Raw genomic sequence first — 26,586 nt, forward strand, 5'->3', positions numbered from 1 at the left:
CTTATCTCCCTTTGATCCAAGGTTGTTGATGGTGATTTTGAGTATGTGAAAGTATGACATTTTCACCATCAACAGTGGTCTTCTCCGATCCGGTTGCCCGCGGGCAGACAACAAGGAGACGGCTGACGCCTTCGCTCCTGTAGGGACTTGGCACCCTTGGTCCCCGGACGATCCGAGATGTCAGCAGAGGTATCGCCATAGTTGCCCCCATCGGTGGGGCACACATGTTGGAGCGGTCCCCGTTGGTGGTTGGCATCAGCTAGGATGGCCTAGAGGCGGTAGCGCGGCAGCGGGACGCCGAGCTCTCGGGCTGTTGCTTGAGGGCGACGCAAAGGAGCCGTCTTACCTTGTGGATCCTGTTGTCTAAAGATGCTTGGCAGTCCACCAAGGGGCTACCCACGATGGTAGGTTGATCAGAGAGGTGCGTGTGAATAGGAGCAAGATGGTGACAAGACACAAGATTTATACAGGTTTAGGCCGTTAGCTTGACGTAATACCCTAATCATGTGTCCCGTCGGTTTGTATTGGCTATCGTATATGAGTGAATGGTTTTGAGGGGGTCCCCTACCCACCTTATATAGCCCGAGGGATAGGGTTACATGCCGATCAGGTCTAGGTCTAATCAGGTAAGAGATAATCATAACATGGAATCATACATCCGGCATATCCTAATAGATTCTACACGATCTCCAGGATGTTGCCGAGATGCCTTGCGGTGTGTGCCAAAGAGTACCATGTGACGCAAGCCTTTGTCGTGTGGGCTGGACCATCCTGCTGGGGCAGCCCATGTCCATCGCTGTGGGTACCTAGGGTCAAACCCCCCATAGATCCTCTCGTTAGTGTTTGGATCCGACGTGTCAGAGATGTCCTTGAGGCGGTAGGCTATGGCTGCCATTTTGTAGGCCGCATGGGGGATGCACAGGGTGTTGGGTGCCCCGATGCGATCATCGGCATCGAGGTCCATCTATCGGGACTAGAGTCGATCAGCCTTCTCCTGGAGGTAGGCCACACGGTTGGTGAGACTCAGTCTAGCGGCGTGAGGATGGGGGCAGCGGCGGCGGCAACCCCGTCATTGTTGTAGAAGCACTCATGGAGCAGGGAGTAGTAGTTGGTGTCGTTAGAGTTGTACTTTGAGACATACCATGAGAGGATGTCGACAAAGTTGCACAGGGCGCGGACATCGGTCGCTGCCGCACTACAATGTTTTACCCCTGATGCAATGGCCTAAAAGTGTTGCAATATACCAAAAATGGTTGCGAAAGACAAAATTGCAACGAAAAATTTTCGTTGGCAGGCGTTGCCATAGTAACCGTGGGGAAAGGTTTGCCCAATGACTCTCTTTGGTGTTGCAATATATTTTCCCCTATTGCAACACCAGAAATACCTATTGCCACGAACCCAAAGTGTGGCAATAGGTGCAGTAGCAACGATATTTGGTGTTGCAATAGACCTTATTGCAACGCATCAATAGCATTGCAATAGATGGACCCTCTATTGCCACGCTATCTCGATGGTTGCTATAGGTGGAACCATCTATTGCTACGATAAATTTTTGGTTGCTAGAGGTAGCCTCTCTATTGCAACACTAATCATTGTGGTTGCTATAGGTGCATCCGTCTATTGCCATGGTAAATGTTTGGTTGCTAGAGGTTGCCTCTCTATTGCAACGATCAATATTGGTTGCTATTGTTGGACCCTCTATTGCCATGCTAACTATTATGTTGCTACAGTTTGAAGACTCTATTGCAACGCACACTATTCTATTGGTATGATGTTTTTTGCAACACCGTTTGTTTGTTGCTATATCATATATTGCAACGCCAAATTATTTTATCGATAGTCCATATTGTAACGCTTTGTTTGCTTCAAACAATAATTGCATGCCGAATAATATATGATGAAAGAAGCATTTAGACATCCATTAATCAAAAATATGCTTTGTTCGTACAACTCATTAATGAAACCACATCCAATGTCAAACTTAGTCGATAACACACGCACAACAACTGAAACACATAAGGTATCCGACTCACAGTAGCTACTTTGAACAGTTCAAAATGTAATAAGCTATGTGTAGCACTATAGCAAAGGTTAGCTTGACATTGACCGTCCATCACTTGTTCGCTCCACTCAAACTCTATCTTGCTCCTAAAAGAATCATTAACATTGGTATATGCATCAGATAAACTGAAATTGTATTATTTTAGCAACAACATGGATTGAACCATTTTGAAGGTAAGTAATTTGGAATCATAAATTAAAGACTAAAGGGTTTGAAATTTCCTGATTCATTCAAAGTAAAATTAACCATCAAATGACTATATGATTTCAGATCAAACACTTTCACTTCTGTTAAAAAAACATTGCAAGCAGCCAAACAGCTGAAAATCATTGCTATTGTCCCAGCTACTGCTTCGGAAATATGACATTTACATAAGAAATATAAAAGGACGTTAATACATTTTTCCAAGAGTAACAACTCGACTAGGATAAATCATAGGAAGCAAAGTACTAGCAACAACATGAGACATGAATGCATTAATGCTACATCAAATTCAAAAGGGAAGCTAACACCTATGGAGTGTATACTCTATACTGACTTCAAAAATATTTACGTGTCTCACCTGGTTCATTTCCGTTACAAGATTGTTTAGAATCTTCAATCCTATGAAATAATGATCCTGAGATGCTTGAAATAATGTAGCCACAAAAAAATATTAGCAAAATGCATCAGGTCACAGGCAAAAGAACTAGGAACCAAAATTATACCACCTTTAGTCACAAAGACTTGTTGCCAGGGATCACACATTGCCTTAAAATATATTTACGAAACCCAACAAAACTAGAATATTATCCATGAAATATCTACACATGATTTGCATGTTTCCAATATAAATTAAAAGGCTATCGACAATCAAAGTTTTGGAAGTTTGACTACAGGCACTTCCAAAACGACAAGCACCTGTGACAGGAGGGAGTAATTGCTGCATATAAACCTTTCAATGACAGAATCTTGGTTACCATTTCATGTACCTTTTCAAGAAACAAATTATTGTAGCAAACAGATTCTTACGTTCTTTCACAAACTAACAGATTTTGTGAACAGTTGAAGAGAGATTTGATAGCTGTATGTACACAATCTAGCAAGTCATCTTAAAATGTGCATGTGAGCCAAAACATAATGGGGCTCTTGCGTTTGTACCCTTGTTTTGTATCGAAATTGTGATTTTGCCCCTATTTTTTTGACTTTGTGAATTTACCCCTACTGTGCCATTCACGAAGCACCAGTTTGCCCCTGCTCCGTCATCCACCCCTAACGGTGTTAAACTTTGTACAAAAGACATGAATGCCCATGCGATTTTGCCCCTTGTTTTTATGCCTAATTGTGATTTTGCCCCTGTTTAGCCGAAAGGATTTGGTGCCTCTTCCTTCATGTCAAATGGACAGTAGAGCAGCTCAAGGTGCACCTGTTTTAATCATGTATGCCACGAGGAAAATATTATGTACCTCTATGACAGCACCCCCGATGGATGATAACAAGGCATGGTAAAGCTTGTTCCTCAAAAAGAAAAAGAAATAAGACTATTTTCTAGGGTCAGGGAAAGGAAAAGTGAGCAGTGCTGCTTTCATGAAAATCAGGCTCACCTGACCCCGATCTTTCCTGTCCCTTTGAATCTCTAGATCTTTTACAAGTTTTAGCTAGACATCCTTCAATTTGCCTGGTTGTAGATCCTTCAGCCTGACTTGAGCACAGCCAATCAATTCAGATTCTTGAATGCCATCATCATAAATCTTCACGGTTACACTCTGAGTATCAGCATCTTCAACAGTAAACTCAAAGTGTTCATTCCAGATAGAGTTCAGATCATTGTTCTGTAAAGTAGTTGAATAAAGCGATTAGAAATAACCCCAAAAGACAGAGCTCACAAACAAGCAACTAAACTTACAATTGTTTTACTTCTCTTCATTTTGTCTGGTAATAGGCGTACATATACAATGGCAAAAGGATCCGATTTTCCTATCAGATCTTTGTTTGTCAAATCTCTTGCCTGCACAAGCTTGACTTCCAAGGTACCAACAGGCTTCAGTTCCAGATCACTGTATATATAATCAGTTATGAATTATGATCTTTCCTATGTGATTTAACAATACAGGCTAGAATGACATTAGGATCCACGAATCAAATTACCTGTAATCCCCAGGTATAATAGGAATGACTTTCCTTACTGGCCATGTAATCGAATCTCTAGAAAGAAACAACATCCCATATATGTCTCATCTCCTTTCACGATTCTCCACGATGATGCCAGTTTCTAGTTCTTGCTATGGCTAGCTACCTACACAATGTTCAGGAATATCATCATGCCAACAGACTCCAAACCCTACAGAAATTGCAATCCTCACCATTTGGCGGTTTGAGAATTGAGATGAATGGGTGAATTTCTATCTCATTGTACTTTTACATTGAAACCTCTAGGTCACATGATAGGAATATTTGAATACATCTATCTACATATATTTATACTTTTTGACAACAATTGATTGACGTCCATTTGACACCTGAGATCATTTCAACTTCAACACAACCGGACACAGGCCATATTTTAACCATACTGCGATTTTGATCTGCTAAAGTGCTAGATGCCGCTTACATTACTACAAGCATCTGGCTATCTGCTATAGGTTGAATGCCAGATTTTGCTGCAGACAATGCAGCTTTCATACTCCCTACTTCCAACTCACCTCGGATACCAGTATGGCAAAAGTTGCAAAACCACATTAGTCCTAATCAAGTCTGAGCTCTAGATATCAAAATCAAACATAACCCAAGGTGGAGTCAATTTGCTGGTTCCTCAGAAAACAAGAACCAATTGAATTGTTTGTTCTGTATGCATCCTGAAGCATCATTTTCGAACACACAGATACGGATATGGACTTACATTAAGTTCTTACGGTCTTGTCGGCCGGATTTGGACGCCACCGCGCTCTGCGAACCCACGCTCCCCTGCACACGAAAAATACAGTTCAGTACACCTGTCATATACACCAAGTTAGAATTGAAAGATGAGGAATGAGGAACGCATCGCACCGGACCTGGTCGCCCCGCCGCAGCAGCGAGTAAGCCCCCTAGCGCTGAGGAAACGGGAAACCACCCCCAATGTCAGCAAAGCCTCAAGCGCACCAGCCGTGCATCAGGCAGATCTGAGGCCGGAGGATCCCACCCGCACTGTGGGGCAATTGGCGGCTAAAGCCGCGGCACGCAACGACGAGAGCGAGGGCCGAGACCCGAGAGGGGTCGGAGTCGGAGTCGGAGGAGGAAGCAGCGCCGGGAGGAACGCGCGGAAGGAGCTCCTGCCGCTGAGGCACAGCGCGTCCACCAGCGCGGAGGGGTCCATGTTCGCGCACGCCGCGGCGACGGCTCGTGTCAGAGCCGACGTCTCTCCGCCGCTTGCGTCGTGCGGATGCTGCAGCCACTCCCCTTCCTCGGCCTCGTCCTCGCGGCGTTCTCTGTCTGCACCGGATCCGCGCCGGGAGGGGCTCGCCTGCCTGCGTCGGGAGGGGCTTCGCCAGATCCACGCCGGGGAGGGGCTTCGCCAGATCCCGCGCCGGGGAGGCCTCACCTGTCTGCGTCGGGGAAGAGAAGCCAGGGACGCCGCCGTTGCCACCCGGACTCGCTGTCGCGAGCAGATAGCAGCGAAGAGAACGAGCAGATAAGAACGAAGAGGAAGGGCATTTAAGTCATTTCGCATTTGATTTTATGTGTTTTATTTTTTTTAAATCGTTTAATCAGCCCCCTAATTAACGGACATCCAAATCAGGGGCAAACGGCTCCTTCGTTTCAAAATAACAGGGGTAAAATCACAAAGTTGAAAAAATAAGGGTAAAATCACAATTGAGCTTCCGGACAGGGGCAAAAACACCGTTTTCCCAAACATAATTCGTAGAAGAACAATAGTGGTATACATAAACTAGATGACAAAAAAGATGCAGACGGTATAGTATAATTAGCAGGCAGTGCGACTATTGTAGAAAGCTGAAAATAACCTAGGCAGAACTGAAAGGAAATGTTTTTGTTCTGTCAGATGACGGTTAGGACAGAATACTAGAAGCCTACTTAGAATAGTTATTGTAACAGTACATCAACGAGTGGATCAAATAATTTCAAATTTTAATGTATAAATTACATAGGAAAATTTTCTCAGTGTCAACTGAAACTAGCAACTTTCAAATTTTACTGGCAGATTTGGATGGTACTGTGTAGGTAAATGTCATGAGCAAGCCAATAGTTCTGTTTGATTATGTTCTTTGAACCTGTAAAAAAAACTCCTGTAACTTTCATACCTGAAGAACTGTCCAAAGAGCCCAAGATGTAGTTGATAAAGTAGTCAGGAAAATTCCTAGTATCCAAGTCCTAGCATAACTTAGACCAAGGCCATATATGTTTATTGCTCCAGAAATCCTAACAAAATAAAAAAGAAATGAAATGATTAGTGACTGCTATAAGTACAAGTAAGTGGAACAAATAGAAATCATAAATACTGCTAGTTATGAACAGAACAATCCATCGAGACTACTTAAATATCTCAGTTTTGATAAGTTTTGCATATATCTACCACTATCAGTAGAAAAACTTGCGCTGTTCTATGTGCTGCTAAAGGCTGGTTTGTTGTTAATTGTCGCTGAAACTAAGTGTGTGTGTGTGTGTGTATAATAACAATAGGGGAAAATAACAGAGAAAAATGGGATGACAATGGGAGGAAATATTAAGAAATACTACACTTTCACCAAGAAAAGGAGCAATTAATGAACGAATGACTGAACGAGGAAGCATAACATCTTTGCACAGAGGTGGCAATAGAAGTTCAAGCATAGATCTTTGATAGGACCTTCAAAAACAAGGTTTTGGAGCCCATGCAGTTGAACACGAAGACTCTTAAAACTGTTACTGCTTTATCATTGAAATCTATGCAGCTTGATAGCAGGTCAATACCAATCATTTGGCCCCCCAAAAAAACTAACAACGATCAAGCTCACCTACCCGTATAACACATGCACAAATAACTTCAGAGAGACTTTGAATGAAAGTGGTGGAGCAGTTTTCCTGCAGAAAGAAGGCTCAATTCCATTCCCAAGGTGGCATGTAAGAAAAATATGTTACAAGACTTGTATTACCTTTCAAGAACAAAAGCAACTGGCACCAGGAACAGAAAAGCAACCATATATAGCCCTTAGGAGAAACGCGAGCACAAAAGCTGCTCTATTGCCCATTGCTACAACAATTCTATATTGTGTTATTAATTTTCTGCAATTCACAAAGAACATCAACTGAGTATTCAGAAACCATTCTTACTGGAAAAACAATATGGATACTTGTCATGCATTTCACGCAAAGTGAAGTCAATCCTAGACTATTCATCCTTTAACAAAGACAGAGGAGCTCACATTTAAATAAAAAATGCAGCGGCTTGGGAGAAGGTAGTTAGAAGCGGTAGGAAGGGCCCTACAATGACGCGGGGAGGGAGGAGGAAGTCGAGGTCGCCGTTGTCGTCCTCCTCGAGCTCCCTCCACCAGATAGTCCTCCTCGACCCCATCGAGGAGTACCCGTCCCCGTCCGGCCGCCGTGCCATCCCGCGAGGGAACCCAAGGTAGGAGGCCGCCGCGATGATGGCTGGGCGCATCAGCGACTGCTCTGGGAGCCTGGGCCGGCGGTGGCGGGGGCCGGAGGGATAGGAGGGTGTCCGCTGCGGCAGTCGGTGGAGGGAGGATATGAGGGCACAGCAGTGGGCGGAGGAGGAGGAGATGGGGGCGCGACGGCGGTTGAGGAGGTACGGTCTATGGTGGAGAAAATGACCTGTGGTGGATGAGATTACAAGATGCGGATGAGATTTGGGGCGCAGGTGCGGGATGAGATTACGAAAATATCCTAAAAAATATGGAAAATATGGGGGATTTTTGAAGGAGGATGGGTAGTAACGTCAATTGACTGTGCGAAATTTTTGAGCTGGCGCCATTGGATCGAAGAAGGAGGCCGGGGGGGGGGGGGGCAAACTAAATTCAGCCCAGCGCCTGAAAAGCTTATGTGAAGCAACTTTTTTTAAAATAAGAAATTAAGGCACCTTTGTGAAGCAACTTGTACATAAACTATATTAAATACGATGAATACATTTTTCAAATGTAATAGGCAACATATAAGTTGTCATGTAGGAGTTTCAATAATTTCTAAGTAGATTTGGTATTTTCTATCATTTAATTGACTTTCTATGTCTTTATTGAAAGTAATCCTAAGTTGAACTACGTGTCCCTCCAATAAGATTCAAAAAATTGCACAAAAATATTTTTTAGATTCATATGTTCCATTAGAAACCATGTATGAGAGACGGAGAAAAATTATGTTGTCTTCTAGAGACAATTCAAAATTTTATCTCCAAAATAGCAAATAATAATTACAATAATATCTAAATTTGATCCAAAAATTCTACAAATTGATGTGGCAACATATTTTTGGTTCATAATTAAGCTTGTAAAAAAATTAAGTATTTTGATAAAGTTGGAGCATACATTGTTCACAAATGGAGACATCCCACACATAGTTTGTAGTAACTCAAGTCAAACTTTGAGATTTAAGTAGCACTTTACATATTCGAACTCGTATGCACCTCAAAATTTGTTAGAACCTTAGAATTACCATGACATTAGAAAATATAAAGTTATGTTACCAATTGTTATGCAAAAAACATCTTTTATCTATTCTTTTTTGGTGGAAGAAAAGAAGCTATATAAAAACTATACATAAAATATCGATTTTGTAATGTAGTAGGCAAACAAATGAGATTACATGAAAGGTCGTGATTTTACAAAAAATTAGAAAAAAACCATCAAATTTGAAGTTACTATGACTGAGAAATACCAGTTACAAGTTTTAAGTATAGATTAAAAAAATACGCTGCGGGCAGCAAGCTCAGCACGCCACGTGGTCCAGGGCGAAGCAGCTCAACCATCCCGATGCTGCCACGTGGTCGCGAGATGTCCACTAGAATAAACCATCCTCACATCATCGCAATTGAAGTAATGGTTTAGTGGTATTGCTGGCACTCTTTGTGATCTGAGGTTGCGGGTTCGAACCCTACACTCTCCTTGTTTTTTAAAAGGAGGGAAATAAAAAGGGAATAATTCAGAAAAAGTATGCTCCATCGCGTAGTCGAACCGCGGCCTACACTGTCCAACCAAAGAGCACAACCATTGAGCTAGTCGTGTGTATTCATTTGTTATAGATCTAAAATTTGGTTTTGTGCCTTACAAGATAACTCCCTGAATAACCTCAACTACAAGTCCTTCTTTCTCTCTCCGTCTCAAGCATTTTATTGAGCACATCTTGAGCGCCAAATGACCACAGTCGGCATTGAGCCGCGTGTTCGCTCGGGCATTCACCGGTGATAAGCGGCGATGACACTCAACGTTAGATGCTCATCCAGAAAACTACAATGCAAGTATCACAAATGAAAGTAATGTGGATTTGTCCATCCGAAAGACCACAATGCAAGTTATGTACATATCGTTCTTTTAGATGAGAACGTATATGTTTTTTAGCATATAATAATAATTTTTAGCATATAATAATAATAATTAGAATAATATCTAAATTTGATCAAAAAATTCTATAAATTGACGTGGCAACATATTTTTGTCCCATAAACTTACAATAAAGAATATCTTCTACAAAAATATCTTTCACCACTAAAACCTATAGCATTCACTTTGTACATTGTGTTAGCACTTAAGAAAATATATACTAATTGTATTTTGCACGCTTAGGAAAATATGGAAAATAAAAAAAACTAGAAAAAAGTTTGAAAAAAACTCTCTAATATTTTGCTGCCCAACCACTTTGAACCGTGTACTAGGAGTTCCAAAGCACCAGGCAAACCATTAAGCTAGTTTGTAATTCTCGTAGGTGGTGAACATTATATTTTATTTTAGTATTACTTGTTAGCAAGGCCACGCGCTTTGCCGCCTATGACTACACATCTGACATGTGAGAGCCTGACGTGCAAATCTGGGCCTTTGCAATTAGAGACCTTGTAGCAGAGTCAGCCAGCTAATTGCGCTGTGAGATGAGCTAGCCCGGCCTGCTGTTGCTAGCTCAGGTAGCTTGTGGGCCGACTAAGTGCAGCACATACGTAGTTGCTAAATGTTAGTGAGGTCATAGTAATATCAAGACACACACTTGATAATATTTAATTAAATTTTCATTTATGTATTTAATTAAATATTGCATTGTAAAATGTACATTTAACAATGTATGTAAAACAATACCTTAATAAGAAAGGAGTGATAATATCATGACATATGCTTAGTGATAATATCATGATATTCTTTAATTCTTTAATGAGTCGTGGTGCAAACTTTAAACCACGGTTACCGTGGCAACGCCTGCCAATGAAATTTTTGTGTTATAATTTTATCTATTGCAACCATTTTTGGTATATTGCAACACTTTTAAGCCGTTACATCAGAGGTAAAACCTAGAGTACCACCTCCAACCCGTGAGCGTGCACATTGGGCCGTCGCAGCTGAGCCGCCCGACGCCGGTGGCGGTGGAGGCTCCTGAACTCCGGGCCACGGATCAAGCCGCCGTGGTGCTTCGCGAGCGTCGTGCACGTGACCGCGGTGCAGGCCGGCAGGGGGGCGAGGATGCATGCATCATGGTTACACAAAAAAGGTTCATTAGAATAATCCTTGGACAAACAATAGTGCTGCTTATGAAAGGAAAAACAATAGTAACCTAGTGGTAGATGAGTGTTTGCTTGTACTTTAGTTCCTGGGATCAAATCCTCCGTGGAACATTTTTTTGTTAATAGAATACATTATTCAGACATGTGTGGAGCATTTTGTCTATTGCAACTATTTTTGGTATATTGCAACACTCTTAGGCCGTTGCATCAAGGGTAGTCTAATGCGTGGAGCATTTTGTATATTGCAACCAATTTTGTATATTGCAACACTTTTACGCCGTTGCATCAGCGGTAACCTATAGCAACACAAAAAACCATGGCAATATTAACATGATATTGTGACCATTTAGGATTGTAGTTGCAATAAGTACTTAACAATTGCAATGCCACAAAAGATTATTACAACCCTAGAAAACCATGGCAATAGGAACATGCTATTGCATACATTCGAAAATCTTGTTGCAATAACCACCTTAGCAATTGCAACACCATGGAACATTATTGCAACCCATAATAACCGTGGCAATAGTTACAAGCAAAAGCAACCAAATCCAATATAGTTGCAATAACACCAAGTAATTGCAACGAAAACCAATACTATTGCAACTCAAAAGTGCCATTGCAATAATGCCAACTAATTGCAACACAATTCTTAAATGGTTGCAGTAGCACAAGCCTGTTGCAACGACAAACCACATATATTGCAACAAATTTAGTCCGTTGCATTATAGGCACATATTGCAACCATTTTATGGAAAGGTTGCAATATGACCCACCTATGGCAACTAAATTAGTGGTGTTGCAATCATGTGGCGTGGCATTAGAGGTAGAACCTTGTAGTGCCGCGCCCAAGAGGACGGTGCCCTGTGATGCCTCTCGACTGACGAGGAGCTCTAGCTCCAACTGGAATGATGTCGCCCCGTTCTAGATCCCATACAGAAGATCCAACAGGTAATACCAGAAGCAGTCAAGCGGCGGTAGAACCTTGCCGGTGGCAATTTGGTAGTGGATGTTTGCCAGCATGTAGAATATCTCGCAACATTCTAACATGGTGGGCTTTGGGCCTAAGCCAAGCCAGATCTAATGGGCAAAGATCTCAAGATCTATTCCTAAGAGGCCTGACAGAGGACACAATGCTAGGGACTCATTGTCTATTGGCTTGGCCTCCTTGAGCGGATGAAGCTCGTCATGGCAGTCGGCAATGTAGGCCAAGCTCCTAAAGTTGAGAACCTAGCTAGGACGAAGGTGTCGACTGCGATGGAGATCTCATTGAGGAAGTGCACCTCGCCTTATAGGGCGGTGCCTCTTGCTTCGACAATGAGGCGGGTGGCTCTGGCCACCGTAGAGCCATAGTTATAGTTGACACACTCCTCTACCTGGCGCGCCAGCTGTCATAGGTTTGTTGCCATGGCAAGCATTGTTGTTCATCGGATGTCACTGAGTGTGGGTCTTCGATGGCTCAGGTACTTGGGAACATGGGCGAGGCACAGTGATGTATCCTGGTTTGGGCTATGAAGGCCCTACGTCTAGCAGTGGGTTGATCTTTGTATTCCAGAGCATCCAAATTAGGGGGTTGCAGTGAAGCAGAAAGAGAGTTTGGTAGTGGATCGCTCGGTGCTATCCTAAGGCACGTCGATGATGAGGTCGAGTTCCCTAGTGAGTAAGGGAAATGCTCCTCGATTGTTCTTGCTGGGTTGATGGGGAGGAGCGCTTGGCTACTCCTCCTAGTTGGTCTATTCTTGGCTGAGCTCTCGGTTGCCTAGCCGCCTAGTGAATGGAGGTGGAAGAAATGATCCCCCCTCTTGCGGGGGCCAACTTTCCCCTTATACTCCAAGGAAGGTTGGGTAAAAGGCAGTTCGGAAGCTACAGTCTATAGCCTTCTTCTAGGAGGGTGCTACTGTGTCATGGATGGACCTCGGCTTGTTGTGGAGTTAGAGGAGTTGTAGGCATCGCCTGACATCTCTGATGTCCTAGCATCTTACTGCCAGGGGCTATCTCCTTGGACCGGCCTCCATCAGGTGAGCCTTCTCAAGGATTCCTAAGCAGTGAAGGCGCCCAGCTCGAGGGCTGATGAGCGGGCCTAGGAGCCCCTGCGCCCTAGGATCTTGTGGAGGGATTTGTCCCTTTGTGTTAGGCCACCTGCATGACTTTGTTGGAGGAGTGGGCGATAGTGTTGTGCTCCCATTGGTCGGGGCAGTGGCGGGGAACCCCAAGCCTTAGACGCTCGGTAGGCTGGTTGATGCTTGTAACACCCTTGGTGTTACACCATAAATTATCTACTAAAATATGTCATGAGCATCATGTTTATGTGTTAATGCATGTGATAAAGTGTGTAGATAAATTTATGTAACTCAAAACAATCAACAAAAACGCTAAACGAAAGTTGCTCCATGATTTGTACAGTCATCAAGTAGGGTTTCAAACCAATTTTTATTAAGCAAAAATGCTATAGAACATGTATGTGATACTTAAATAAAGTTTGAAGTGCAAACTTTGTAGATGACAGTGAAATACTTGTGACCAAAAAATGATATTACTAGCTAATATTTCCACTAGCTTAGAAATCACAAATTGAAAACAAATCGAGCACAAAAACTTAGAAATTTTCAAGTTTGCCAACAGCTAGACATTGCTATGTTTAGCAATTTATTGTGAGAGATTGGGTTAAAGGGTGGTGTAGTGTTATAGCTCAATTTGGTAGTCTCATGTGCCATCTTGAGCATGGTGAAGCTAGTTTGGCTCCTAGAGCAACCGTTTGGTCATGTTGAGCGCTTTAAAATTCATGCGCGTCACATGTCTTGGGTTGGTTGGCGCCGGGTGCGTGGTCACCGCATGGCCTCCCCACACCACGCACATGGTCACGTGTGTGCACGATGCCACATGTGGCCAACCATGGCCATCTCTAGCCTGGCCATGGCTCGGCTGCCGCTGGCCATCAGCGCGAAGCCACCGCTGCTGCCGCTGGCCCCATCGCGCGGAGCCGCTGCTGCTACCGCCTGCCCTATCTCGCGCTGCACTACCATCGTGTTTGTGCTACACTACCATCATGTTTGCCACTGCTACCTCACATCGTGATGCTCTCGCTGTCATCGCATCGTCGTCGCATCCACTGCACCGTGTTGCGTTGCTGGCCCGCTTTGATGTCACGCACATGTGGCCGTGCTACCGTCGCCATGTCATTTATGACACTGTAGCCGCACGGGCCATAGTGATAGGGCACGCACATGCCTGTCTGCTAGTGTTTGCGTGTAGGTCTCCATGAACTTGCCGACCGTTTCTCGCCAAGGCAAGGACAAGCAAAGCCCACCGCCGCGCCCCGTTTCTCTCTTTCTCCCCCTATTTTTTCACCACCATCGTGTCATGGTCATGGTGAGTTAGAGAGCGAGCACCTCTCATCAATTCCTCGTGCCCGCGTCTCCACCCTCATGTCCCGTCTCTAGCCGTTCCCACCTCGCTTTGATTGTAGCTTAGTCGGGCTCCAATTTTGGAGCTTTGCCCACCACCGTGCCATTATGAACCGTCACCACCCGCGTCATGGCCAGCCTTCACCACTTCACCCCACGCAAATTCCTCTACACCACTAGCTCTCCTTGGCTCCCTCTCCACCATGTGCATGCCAGTGGGAGTGCTACCGCCTCCCCATTGCTGCTGACACGACCGTGTCACCGTGGTGCACCACCGCATGGCTCGACCACACATGGCTAGCCATCCTCCATCATCATCCACCCCAACCATCACCTCAGGTAGATCCATGGTAGCCTCCTAATGCTCATGTGTTGATCAATTAGGCCTGTAGCTTCCCTAGCTCACCGGAGCAATGGCGCCACCATCGCGGATGGCCGCGCATCACTGCAGCTTTCCCCAACCAGTTGTGCCACCCTACACCACCGCTTAGCATAGCCGCTAGGGTTGGAGATGGTGATCGACCCGTTAGGTGGGCCTGCGTGGGTCCTAGGTGGCCAGCGTAAGCGCTCAGTGCCGCCGCTCGCCGCGCCGCCGTGCACGGAGTCACCGAGGGTGCGCGTGGGTAAGTTAGGGAAAGTCCAGGGGGTTAAGTGAGAAGTTATGAGAGAGTGGGAAATAGTGTTAGTACTTAGTTGTAATTTGGGAGAAGTGCGAGGACTATTTTACAAAATCATCAGCGCACGAGGGATTTCCCTGTCACGGGCCATCTCCGCATGGGCCGATGCCACGTCGGCCGCACCACGGGCCATCGTGCGCTCACGCACGCGCTGCGTTGCGTGGGCCGCGCGTGTGGTCCAGGCGAGAGAATACGTTTTTCTTTTTCATGAGGAATTAGAAATAGTTTTCTAATATATTTTTTGAGATGATCTTTGGTATATCTTATAAAATCATGTAGGTATCCAAAAATTATGCTCTATCTAATATATTTACCAGGAGCTATTAAATCATTTGAGAGTGCTCAATATTATTAAGTTAATTATTGTAGGAATTTTTGTGGTAGATTGGTGTTAGCAAAAACCCTGAAATTTTTATAGTAGCTTCATTGTATTATTATGTGCTCACTGTAATTTTTGTAGCCCTAAAATAGACTATTTAATATGGTAGCTAAATACTCATTAAGGCTAAATGAATAATGACATGATATTGGTTTATAAAAATTAAGCATTTGTAGGGTGAGCTTGGAATCTATTTGGTAAAGATGATAGTTAGCTTAGTGCCTTAGTCATTAGAGCTAGCTTAGTAGCTTAGCATGTGTATTCTTATTTTAAGAGTTGTTGTTGCATAAATACTAGTGTTGCATCATCATTGTATGCATGTAGAGAACGAGTTGATGGAGATCGTGACCACCGGTGATCACGAGTACGAGGAGGTGATCGAGGAGTATGAGGAGGAGATCCTCATGTAGGAGGAGGTCCTAGAGCTGTCACTGACTGACTTAGCTGACAATCCACCTGTCCAAGGTAAGCCCCGGTGCATAACCCTTTTTTTATAATCACTGAATATATATGTCTATGATGTGCATTTCTATTATAGGATCTATATTGAAACGACATGGATAGATAAACCTACCTATGAGTCCTACTAGCTTAGGTCGAGTAGCTGCTATGCTTAGGCTATCGGTAGCGTGAGTAACCTGCCGTTACTCACAATAGGTGATTACTATTACTCTCATGACAAAATGGTAAAAGGAAATGGAGACCGAGCAGGGATATGGTATGGGTATTGGTGGGTGTAATAGGTTGTGTCCTACGGCTAATGGGGCATAGCTTAGTTACACTGTTTTCCCTATCTAAGTCGATTAAGGACCGTCCATTGTAGTGGATTCTAGTCAGGTCACAGACTTATTATCCTGAGCACATACTTGCTTATGAGAGCGAGAAGGCTCGTTGCTCTCTTGTCATGGGTTCCAGCTCTTTCCGGACTGACTGATTGGAGATGGGGATGGTGGAGGTCTAAGCACCACACTGAGTCCAGGACTCAGGAGTGGGGCTTGGAGTTAAAGTTTGGATGGGGACCTAAACCCCTTAACAGGAGAGTGGTGGGTTGGTCTTGCTTGTGCCTAGGGTATAAGTGGGGCATGTATTTTGGGGTACCTAGCTAGGATACATTGGTTCATGAATCATCGTGTAATATGGTATGTCTTGGCTATGATCTAGCACCGTAGTAAGAACTGAAAGATGAAAGGGAATGAACGGATCTGATTGCTCAACTCTTGCTTGAAAGTAGAATAGGTGCCTACATAGAATGGTTAGCTAATGAACTAATCATGACTGCTAATAAAACACATACATAAGGATTCACTACTAGTAATGCTTTTTGCAAACAAAAAGGAAACCCAACAAACCATAAAGCTTATCATATCCTTTGGAGTCAGGAAATTATTCCAACTAGTCGAGTAAGTCTTGTGAGTACATTGTGTACTCAGAGTTTATTTACCCCTGTTGCAGGTGTAGCTTGAGGAGTGACTATTATGTGGAGGATTCTTCTAGTGGGCACAGACAGATCCTTGTATCTTATTGTTAGATGTTTATTTCAATTCCGTTGTTTAAATTCCGCACTCTGAACTTGGTATTGTAATAATGTATTTTTGAGAACTATTGTTGTATGAAATGGACTAAGTGATGTAAACTCATTCTCATTATTGGATCATGGGTGAAAAACATAGATTGTTCGAGTTCTCCCTTGGGGTGTGCTCGATGGAACCGTCCGATGTAGCTTACTCTCGGGGTGCTTAGCGTCTGGTGGAAGACGAGCGCCTCCAGAAGCATGCTATTTTAGGTGGTTTTGCCACAATGCTCGAGGCATTGTATTCCTATTTGAGCACTAGCTCGGGCTAGATTGAGCTGAGGATCAAGGTCAAGCTATCATTGGTCAGGAGCCTAGGGCTCTAGAGGGCCCCCAAGCCCTGAGCAATGGTCGTGGGAGTGCTTGGGCTCTGCCTGATCCTAGATGGGGCGGTCGGGGTCTCTCGGCTGAGAGTCTTTCTCCTTGGGACTTGACATACCCCTATGTTTGACTCTCGTCAAATGCTATAACAATATTCCATGCGCTTGTATAATTATCTATTTAAGCATAAGAAATATCAACAATCATATTTCTCAATTTTAGATGTAGTTTTTGTGGCTGGTGGTGGAGGAGGAGAGATATTGTTGATGATGATGAGAAGATAGGTCAAATATGCTACTAATAAAGGTGATTGTATAGAGCACTACCTCACTTGGACGGAAGACGAAACATGGTGAATAGCGTGAGCAGTTGCACTAGGCCCATACCAAAAACCTTATTTAACCTTTCTCTTTGACACTTCAAAGTCCAAATGTCTTAGATGGACTCTGCATGTTGTGTGAACCACACAATACCACCAACCCATTACACTTTCTTCCTCACTTAGCATAAAAGGGTTAACCTAAGATGGTGGTATAGACTCTAGAAGCCTTATATGTTGGTCTAACCCACCCTTAGCAAATAAGCTATGACTAAAGCCCCCATAATTTCACATCAACACACACACACAGACCACCATGGGGCCTTATTCAACCTAGGCAGACCTGATGGCCTCGTCATCTCACCAACACAGCTATGTGTCCAATGTTAGAACATGTGCCATGTCGTGCGCCACACACTAGGCCCACACGTGCCATGCTCCCTATGTTCACATCCTTCACCCACACACATCCATGAAGGTCGGCTATGATACCATTTGCTACACCACAAAGTCCAAAAGGCTTAGACCCACTTTGTAGATTGTGTGAATCACATACTACCACCAACTCACTTACACTTTAATCCTGGCATAATGTAAAATGGTTAATCCATGGATAGGGGTATGGACTCTAGAAACCTTATATATTGGTCAAACTCACCCGCAACAACCAAGGTAGTTGTAGCACCTGATCCCCTCACCACCCCACACAACAAATGGATCACCATGAGCCCATTTCACACTAGGTCAGATGCCACACTCCTAGTGCATGATGGCAACGATGGCATTTTCTAGAAATCTTCTCTAACGATCTATTATGCACATAGGCGCTCGGGGTGGAGAGACTATGATGGCAACACAGCAGCCAAAAGAGGCAAACCCTACCTTGAACATATTGATTTTTTGTGGTGTACAATAGGTCATATATATAATCTAAATCCAAATCTAAGACTTAAAATCCAATCAATCAAAAAATAAAACTAGAAAAGAAGGCCACACTACCACACGGTCTAGGGCTGAATTGTGACAGACCATTCACGCAAGTGTCACACCCTTCGCCCCCACCTCTAGCTTGGCGAGCAAGCAGGCACATGTGGAGTTCCATTCTCTTCCTCCACACACGTGGCTTTCATATTTAAACATGCCATCCTCCACTTCAACTAGCAAGTTGGGACTAAAGCTCCACACCATACTACACTTTCAACAAATGAATGGGCCCTTGAGATTTATTTGGAATAATTTGAGTTTTCAATTGGGCCAAGTCCATTTATTCCAATAGCCTATGCATGCTTGCATGGGGCCATTGTGAATTATTTCCTTCTTTTTATTGAAGTTTCTATACTTTTCATATATATGGATTCAGATACATATAACATTATGTAAAAAATTTAGGTCTCCACAAGGTCTACACCTTACTAGAAGATATATTCTTTTCTCATATTGTAATTTTTTTATACTCAAATAATCGACCAAAGGTTACACAACATGGACCGAAAGGATAAAATATTGCAATGCTATGTGCAATCAGTATTTGTGGGATGGCAAAAGAGGTTATGTGCGAGGCCTCACATTGCAGGTTTGGCTAAAAAATGAATGATAAGTTTGTGAGAAATTGTATGTCTATGCCTGATAAAACATGTGAGCCTAGAGGTGTGGCTTGAGTCTCAAATTATATATTTTATTTTTTAGGAGAGCAATGTGGACTTTCTATGCAATAATTTGTGGTAGCTCAAAATACCATCTGGTGTGAATAGTTATTATCCTTGTTAGTGGTGAAGCTCGTGGAGATACTTAGAAGCAGAGTTATGGGTTAGCCTTGATAAGGCACTCTATAGTAGAGACACATTGGTAGAACTAGTGGAAACCTTCTCCCACTATAACCGAAACCAGATCCTTTCCTCACTTTTTACGGGCACATAGTTAAAATATTGATAAGAAACCATCATATTCTTTGACAAAATTTAACTCATTTCTCATGACAAGCCATGATATGATCCATCATCATATTAAGCTTATAAGATAACATACATCATATGGATCAAAGATACACACAACTTTAAGAAAAAGAACACAAATTGTCTAATTAAAGTTGAAGCAAATTACACATAATTGATGAAAAAAAGAAGACCATGCAAGGACTTCTTAGAATAATTCATAGATAATTGAAAATAGAACCCTATAGTGAATTCTTTTGTTCCTTTATTCCTTTCCCTCATTAGCTTATCAAATGTAGCTCAAAATACGGGGCACGTCAATAGCTTTGATAGGCTTTATGATATACTCCTTTGCCCCTGCATCCAGGCACCTGCATATGACATAAATTAAGTATATGGATGATATTGGTGTATATAATGCAACTGCTTTATAGATTTAAGCTTCACTCACTTTTGCATTCTTTTAGGGATGTTGTCACTAGACATGATCACCACAGGGATGTGCTTCAACTTTGGTGATTCCTGAGTGGGTGTAACAAATTCAGTTAATAACTGATAAGGTTTCTATATGTTTCAAGACACAAACATAAAACATTCAACACAACATATATCATGAAACTATACGAACATGGATATTAGAAGTTATTTTTCTTTAGGAAAAGAGTCTACCTTCACCTCCATTAGAAGATCATACCCAGTCATACCAGGCATACAATAATCGGTTAGAATCAGCTTTACATCATTCTCCTGTATACAAATGTTATGTTGAAAACATGGTCAAACCTAGTATGTAACCAAATGAACTAAATTGTGTGCATTCCTATTAATATTAGTTATATAAACTATTGATATACCACATCTAGAAAATCCAAGGCTTGCTTTGGGCCCTCCAGAATTGTCACTACAAAATAATAATATTATTTAAAAGGGAAAATTTAAATCAAAGAAATTGAGTGAAAGCATAGAAAACTCAATCCATTATACCTTGAATGTTACAACTCTTTAAGACTCGAGATGCCACAAGGCGATCAACAAAGGTGTCATCAACTATGAGTACATGTGGAGCAACAGTGTCCATGATACTCTCTTGCAACTTCCTATTCCTTCCTTTGAGGACAACCTTGCAATCCTTTGATACTGGATTGTTTGTGTTGCGATGTTGGTGATGGAATGAACCCAAAGTGGACCTCTTTATATAGAAATTTATGGTTATACTATTGGTATATTTAATATAGTATCAAATACTTGCTGGCTACTATCTATAGCCTTAAGATAGAAAATCATAAGTTATAGTCATATTGATGATATCTTTCAAATAAATGACAAGTTTGCAATTATACAAATGATATCCTTAAGATACGGAATACGTCAGTAGGTATACTGATACTATCCTTAATGTAGAGAAAATAGTAAATAATAGTAGGATATAACTATCATATCTTTTAACATGAGTGAGTACATCCGTCGGATATAGAGCGTATCTGAGGTGGACCCTAGCTATATTTTTAATCATAAAAGCATTTCATTGCATGTTTTGACCTTGCATGAACTAAGAATCATTCAGGATATGTTTGGTTCTCTTGATGAGTAATATACAACCTTGCTGGGTCAAAAACCAAAAGGACATGGTCGTTTTGTAGCTTAGTAAGGCTTTCTTAGGACCTAAGCTAACAAGCTTTTTTCCTTACTTCCACAGGCAAACAAATTTGGCTCGCTAGCGCCAGCAAGGTAAGCTTGCTCAAGCCAGCGAGGTGAGCTATGCTCGCTTGGGAACCAAATTTGCCCTTAATTCTAGGAGCACCAATGTTAACCAGATCATAGGCATAGCATTCGGAGGGTTTTAACACTCTCATAATGCTACATCATGTTAATAACTTGAATTTCTCACATGAAACAAGGAATTTATTAAGTTGGCTACAAACATACCTATTGCGCTAACTCATTGGTAAATATAATACTAGATGCATGTTTCCTATTTATAAGCATGGTCGCATGATTGAATGTAGGCTAATATGTGCACAAATTAGAAATTAACAACTATCACAACTCTAGAAGGGAGCTTCACTCTTGGCCCATCAAAAATAGGTTGGCGACAAACCCAGAGTAGTGGCGCATGACAACTAGTTATGTGTCTCCAAGGACAAAAGAGTCATAGAGATATAGTGGTTGATGGTCATAACTGGAGATTTGCTTCAAACAGCAACACAACTAGTTGGAGTCACTAACACTAGTCTAGATTATCACATAGATTATGAACCGTTCTCATTATAGAAGACACAAAGTTCGCCATAATACTCTTGTGACAAAAATAGACCTAAAAGAGGTCGAAAGGTTCCTGTCAGCACGCAAGAGGAGGTGGGAGGTAAATTGGGTGCCTAATTGAAAACCTTTAAACTAGGGATCAAATAAAACTACCGCTAGAAAAAAAAAACATAAACTAGCTCTAGCATGATGTGCGTTTACGGTTTTCCTAATGTGCTCTAACTTATCCTCAAAACCACACCTAATTTTGCAACCTCGATCCAATCCTATCATCGGTATTCACACAAAATTGAGATCGCAGAATGTATAAGTGAATCCGAGTCTTCATGCCGTGACGGGGCTTGGACTACATATGTGGACTGCAGCTGTGTACATATGTCGCAGGGAGCGCACTAGTCTTGCTATTATTTAGCGGGTCAGGCTGGGCCGCCCAAAGGGCCTTGGGGGTAGCCCAAGCACAACGTACTCCACTAGGCTGGACTGGCATAGGCACGCTGGCCACATGGACAGGCCAGGCCAAAAAAATTGAGCTTTGGACCGAGCTATCGTTTTGCGAGTTGCATGGCTATCTATAGCTCTAGTCTCTAGGCACTGGGGCTGGGGCTTAGGCCGCAGTCAGGCCATTGCCGTTGCCTAGCTCACGCACATCGTTGAGGTCGCACATCGTCTGTGATTTGGCTCGCTGCTGTGCACACATCGTGCTTAGGCGACTGGCCGTGGTGCCGCGCGCAGAGCATACCGTGGCCGTGGCGGGTTAGACTCGGTAGACGTGGCGCCCGTCTCACCCTTCAATCCACCTACCATATCGAGCACTCGAGCCATCCTACATCACCCCTGTCCACCCTGGCCGCCAGCTGACGTCGATGCACCCTCGTTCGGGTCCCTCCACTTCAAGTTACACGTGTCGCGCCAACCACCTAGCCTTGTTGCTTGTGTGTGCAAGCTCGCTGCCACCACTGACCAGAGTCATGCTTTTCCCTCGACGTGACCACGGCCTGGGCACCGCACTTCCCGCCTTTCTAATTCACCTTGCTCGAGGCTTCGTAGTCCGATTCCTCGCACCAGCAAGAAGCCTAGGTTGTTATCTAGTAGCCCGGCCCTCACCAAGGCGCAGACAAGCATTGTGGTCGGCCAATTTGGCGATTGGCTCGTCGCCGGTCAAAAATCACCGCCATGCTCGGGAAACTGCGGGCAACGCCTGTAGGGCTGTTAGCAATTCGATTGATCGTATCTCTGAACTCGGTTTGATTCCCCCTATTCGGTGCTCGTGTTGTTTTGGCTAGAGCGTTCGTTGGTGGCAAGGTGACACGTCAGTGCCGCGCTCATAGCGCCGCCGAGTGGTGCGGGCACACGTGGTCAGCCTGCCCTAGCGTTTCCCTTCTTCAACCATCTTTGGGCATGCACCTAGGTGAGCTACTGATGCCTCTCCACCACCTCTACTCCCCTTGGAGTGTGTAGGCTTGTAGGATCGGCCACGCCGCTACCGCTCCTAGCAGTATACCATTGAGTTTTCAACCGCCATCCATGCTTGCGGGTTTAGTCGTAGATGGTGGTCGGCCCTTTATCCTTGTCGCAGCGCGTCCAGCTCGCCCGGCGTAACCACCGTTGCTGTCGGTGTGCCGTGCCATCGCGCGTGGGTATGCCAGGGACCGCCTCGTTGTGAAGGCAACATGTTCCAAGGTCCTTAATGTAAAATACGTCTCTCATGCAATAGTGATCGAAGGTGTTGCGTAATAATTGATTAGTCTGGGGGTTCTTTTGCAAAATGCGAGCATGCACGGGCCTTCCGGTCTTAGGCCGCGCTGGGCCGTCGTGACGCGCGCGTGGCTGCCCCCGCGCTGGGCTGCTAGGCCGATTAGGTCGCCACCGGCCTTTTTCGTTTTCTAAGCCTTTTCTAATTTAGTCTCTAGAGTAAATTTGTAAATTCAATATAAATTTGTGTAGAGATTCAAAAATTATGAAACTTATTTTATTATGTTCCTAAAATTATGATCTATCTTCTAGTGTATTTTATTCATATAGTTTCATAGAATTTTCAAGAGTAATCTAATTAATTTGAGATGCTTAATATTGTTAAAACATAAATTTGTAGGAATTGTTGTGATGAATGCATAGTAGTGTTGGCTCTAAAATTTTTACAGTAGATTTCTAACATTATTAGGTGCTCGCTGTAATTTTTGTAGCTTCTGAATAATTAGTTTGCTGAGGTAACTAATGAGCCTTACTTTATACATATAGTAAATAAAAGGAAATAATGAAACACCTAGGAATTTTATAACTAAAACATTGTGGGAAATTAGCGCCTTGTTCCACAATGTGGATACGTAGCCTAGTATGTTAGTCGTTAGAGCTATCCCGGTAGCCTAGCGGTGTAATCGTATTTTAAATGTTGCGGTTGCCGTTGATTAATTACGTTTTCCGCGTGTATCCATGAATGTCATAATAGGAACACCGATGGATCTAGAGTCGACTAGAGTAGCAGAAAAGATGGTGCCTTATTGATCATGTCGCCATGATGGAATGCTAATGTTTGGTTATATCTTACCCAGACAAACCCCAGTGCATAACCCCTATTATTCTGCACTTTATTTTATGCTTGTGCATTAAGTTTTAAGGAGTTGAATGAAAACCCACTTGCATATATATATCCTTATCCTATGAGTCTTACTAGAATGATAGGATCGTGTAGATTGCTATGCTACAGGACTTCGGTAGAAGTCGAGCGATTGTCTATCACTTACGAGAGATAAAAAATATATTATTGTTGTTATTATATTACTATCACATGGAATATATATATATATATGATAATTGAAGACCGAGCAGAATGGTACTTTGGATCTAGACTTGGTTTGGTATTCGAGCGAGGCTCAGATTGCACTTGTTCCGTCCATGTCGATTAAGGACCAGCCATTGCATTGGGTTCTAGTCAAGTCATAGACTTATTATCCTGAGCTCATACTTTTTTATGGGAGCAAGGAAGGCTTGTTGCTCTCTTGTCATGGGTTTTGGCTCTTTCCGGACCGACTGATTGGAGGTGAGGATAGTGGAGGTCTAATCACCACACTAAGTCCGAAACTTAGGTGTGGGAGCTTGGAGTCTAAGTTTGGACGGGGACCTAGACCCCTTGACAGGAGAGTGGTGGGTTGGTCCTGCTTATGCTTGGTGTACAAGCGGGGCGTGTGTTTCGGGGTACCCAGCTGGGCACATTGATTCGTGAATCACCGGGTAATCCAGTATGTCTTGTCTACAATCTAGCACCGTAGTAAGAACTAAAATATGAAAGATGAAAAAATAGTTCTGATTGTTTACCACCTGCTTGAAAGTAGCACATATGCTTACATAGAATGGTAGTTAATAAACTAATGATGACTGCTAATAAAATTGAATATAAGGACACACGTTTAATAATGCCTCTACAGATGCAATAAACCCACAAGCCAGATAGCCTTGCATACCTTTGGAGTCTTTTCTTTTCTCCTGACGAGTAAGTCTTGTGGAGTACAATTGAGTACTCAGGGTTTGTTCTACCCTATTGCAGGTGGCAGGAACATGTGGAGCTGACACTTGTGTTTGGAAACCTTCTAGTGGGCTCAGTGAGGATTTCCTTTACATTACAGACATAGAGTTTATTTGAAATTTCCACCCAAAATGTTTTACAAATAGAAAAACTTATAACTTGTTACAATATATACAATGGACCATCATTTTAATGTTTAACTTGTCCACAAATGATTTTATTTCCGCTAAAACTCTGATAACATGATTGTATTTCGCTGTTATAAACAATGAATATTATACTCTGATGTTGCATGAAAAGTGATGTAAGAAATGCTAAAATGTTGTAAGCTTTATTCTCCCATTTATGATCCTGTTGAAAATGTAGATTTTTGGGTTTTCCCATGGGGTGTGCTCGACGGAACTATCCGATATAGCTCTTTTTCGAGGTGCTTAGTGTCTAGTGGAAGACGAGCGCCTCTGAAAGCGTGTTATTTTGGACGGTTCTGCCACAACAATCATTTTGAGTCCCTCTTCAGCAACCATTTTGCACCGACCTCTCACGATTCTGGAAACACCATTTGCACAGCTGGTTTGTCACTCGTCTCTATAGATTACGATTTACATAGACCTTCGAATAGACGTGGCTTATGAGTAGTGACTCCACCTCTTAAAATATTGTTCACGTGCCTCTTAGAGCAACTCCAGCAGGCACCTTGCTTAACACATCATCCTATATTTGAGGGCCGAAGTTAAAAAAAACTTGCTCCAGAGCTCTCAAATTTAGAGTCCTCAAATTTAAGGGAGTCCTTGAATCTTTCCTCTGGCCCTCAGTCCAAGTTATAGTTGGCCAAACGGGCCGCACGACATGGCACTAGCATGGGCACGGCCCGGTCAGGCATGGCACTATGCATCACGGTAGACTAGCCGTGCCATGCCTGTTAGGGCTGTCGTGCCGCTGTGCCGGCCCAGGAACGGCACTATCAGGTATTAGCCATGCCGTGCCGTGTCACTGGGCATGGTGGCTCAGCAGTGCCCGTGCCGGCACTGGCACAATAAGTGATCAACACTTCAAACTGATCACAAACACAGCAGAGAACAAAATAATATTTTATTGGAAGCTTTAGTGCAATGGCTGCCTCATTAAAAACCTATCTAGGTAAAACTCACCCTTATAAGAAACCCTAAATAGGAAAAAAGAGTACAGCCCAGCTCCAATTATAAAGTTCATCAAAGTCTAGTCCATAGTCCATAATATTACAGTCCCATTACATAAATGATAACTAATCAAGATAAAGTTCTTCAAATGCTTCTTCAAGCTCCTTGTCCTCTACCATGTGTTGCAGCCGAGCTTTAGCAGCCTCCCAATCTTTGATGCAGGTCAGCATCTCTACCATTTCAGGCTTTAGCTTCCTCCGCCGCTCCTCGATGATCCTACCAGTCATACTAAAAGTGGATTATGAAGATATGGTTGAAACAAGAATAGTTAAAA

General features: G+C 43.1%; 2 protein-coding genes across 5 annotated transcripts; both read right to left on the minus strand.

Annotated features, from left to right (window-relative positions):
* Nucleotides 1–3,188: 3,188 nt before the first annotated feature.
* Nucleotides 3,189–5,920, minus strand: LOC136501774 (synaptotagmin-5-like). Of its 4 annotated transcripts, none has more exons than XR_010770370.1 (6): nucleotides 5,095–5,920; nucleotides 4,941–5,005; nucleotides 4,190–4,337; nucleotides 3,948–4,098; nucleotides 3,646–3,873; nucleotides 3,189–3,552 (listed from the first exon to the last, which is right to left on the minus strand). XR_010770370.1 is itself a non-coding variant. In XM_066497310.1 (5 exons), exons 3-5 carry the CDS (start codon nucleotides 4,261–4,263, stop codon nucleotides 3,700–3,702), a joined length of 399 nt encoding a protein of 132 aa, XP_066353407.1. In that variant the 5' UTR covers nucleotides 4,264–4,337; nucleotides 4,941–5,005; nucleotides 5,095–5,919; the 3' UTR covers nucleotides 3,189–3,699. The 4 variants fall into 4 exon arrangements, 1 of the variants encoding a protein (XP_066353407.1); XR_010770369.1 differs by having other exon boundaries at nucleotides 3,189–3,559; XR_010770371.1 differs by having other exon boundaries at nucleotides 3,189–3,873; nucleotides 5,090–5,920.
* A 13,703-nt stretch (nucleotides 5,921–19,623) lies between these two features.
* Nucleotides 19,624–20,412, minus strand: LOC136499022 (two-component response regulator ORR12-like). The gene is made up of 5 exons (XM_066494716.1): nucleotides 20,319–20,412; nucleotides 20,189–20,235; nucleotides 20,004–20,081; nucleotides 19,786–19,856; nucleotides 19,624–19,705 (listed from the first exon to the last, which is right to left on the minus strand). The coding sequence occupies exons 1-5, from the start codon at nucleotides 20,410–20,412 to the stop codon at nucleotides 19,624–19,626; spliced, it is 372 nt and encodes a 123-aa protein (XP_066350813.1).
* Nucleotides 20,413–26,586: the final 6,174 nt, after the last annotated feature.

The sequence above is a fragment of the Miscanthus floridulus genome, chromosome 13 (genome assembly GCF_019320115.1).
Source record: "Miscanthus floridulus cultivar M001 chromosome 13, ASM1932011v1, whole genome shotgun sequence".
Classification (NCBI taxonomy): Eukaryota; Viridiplantae; Streptophyta; class Magnoliopsida; order Poales; family Poaceae; genus Miscanthus; species Miscanthus floridulus.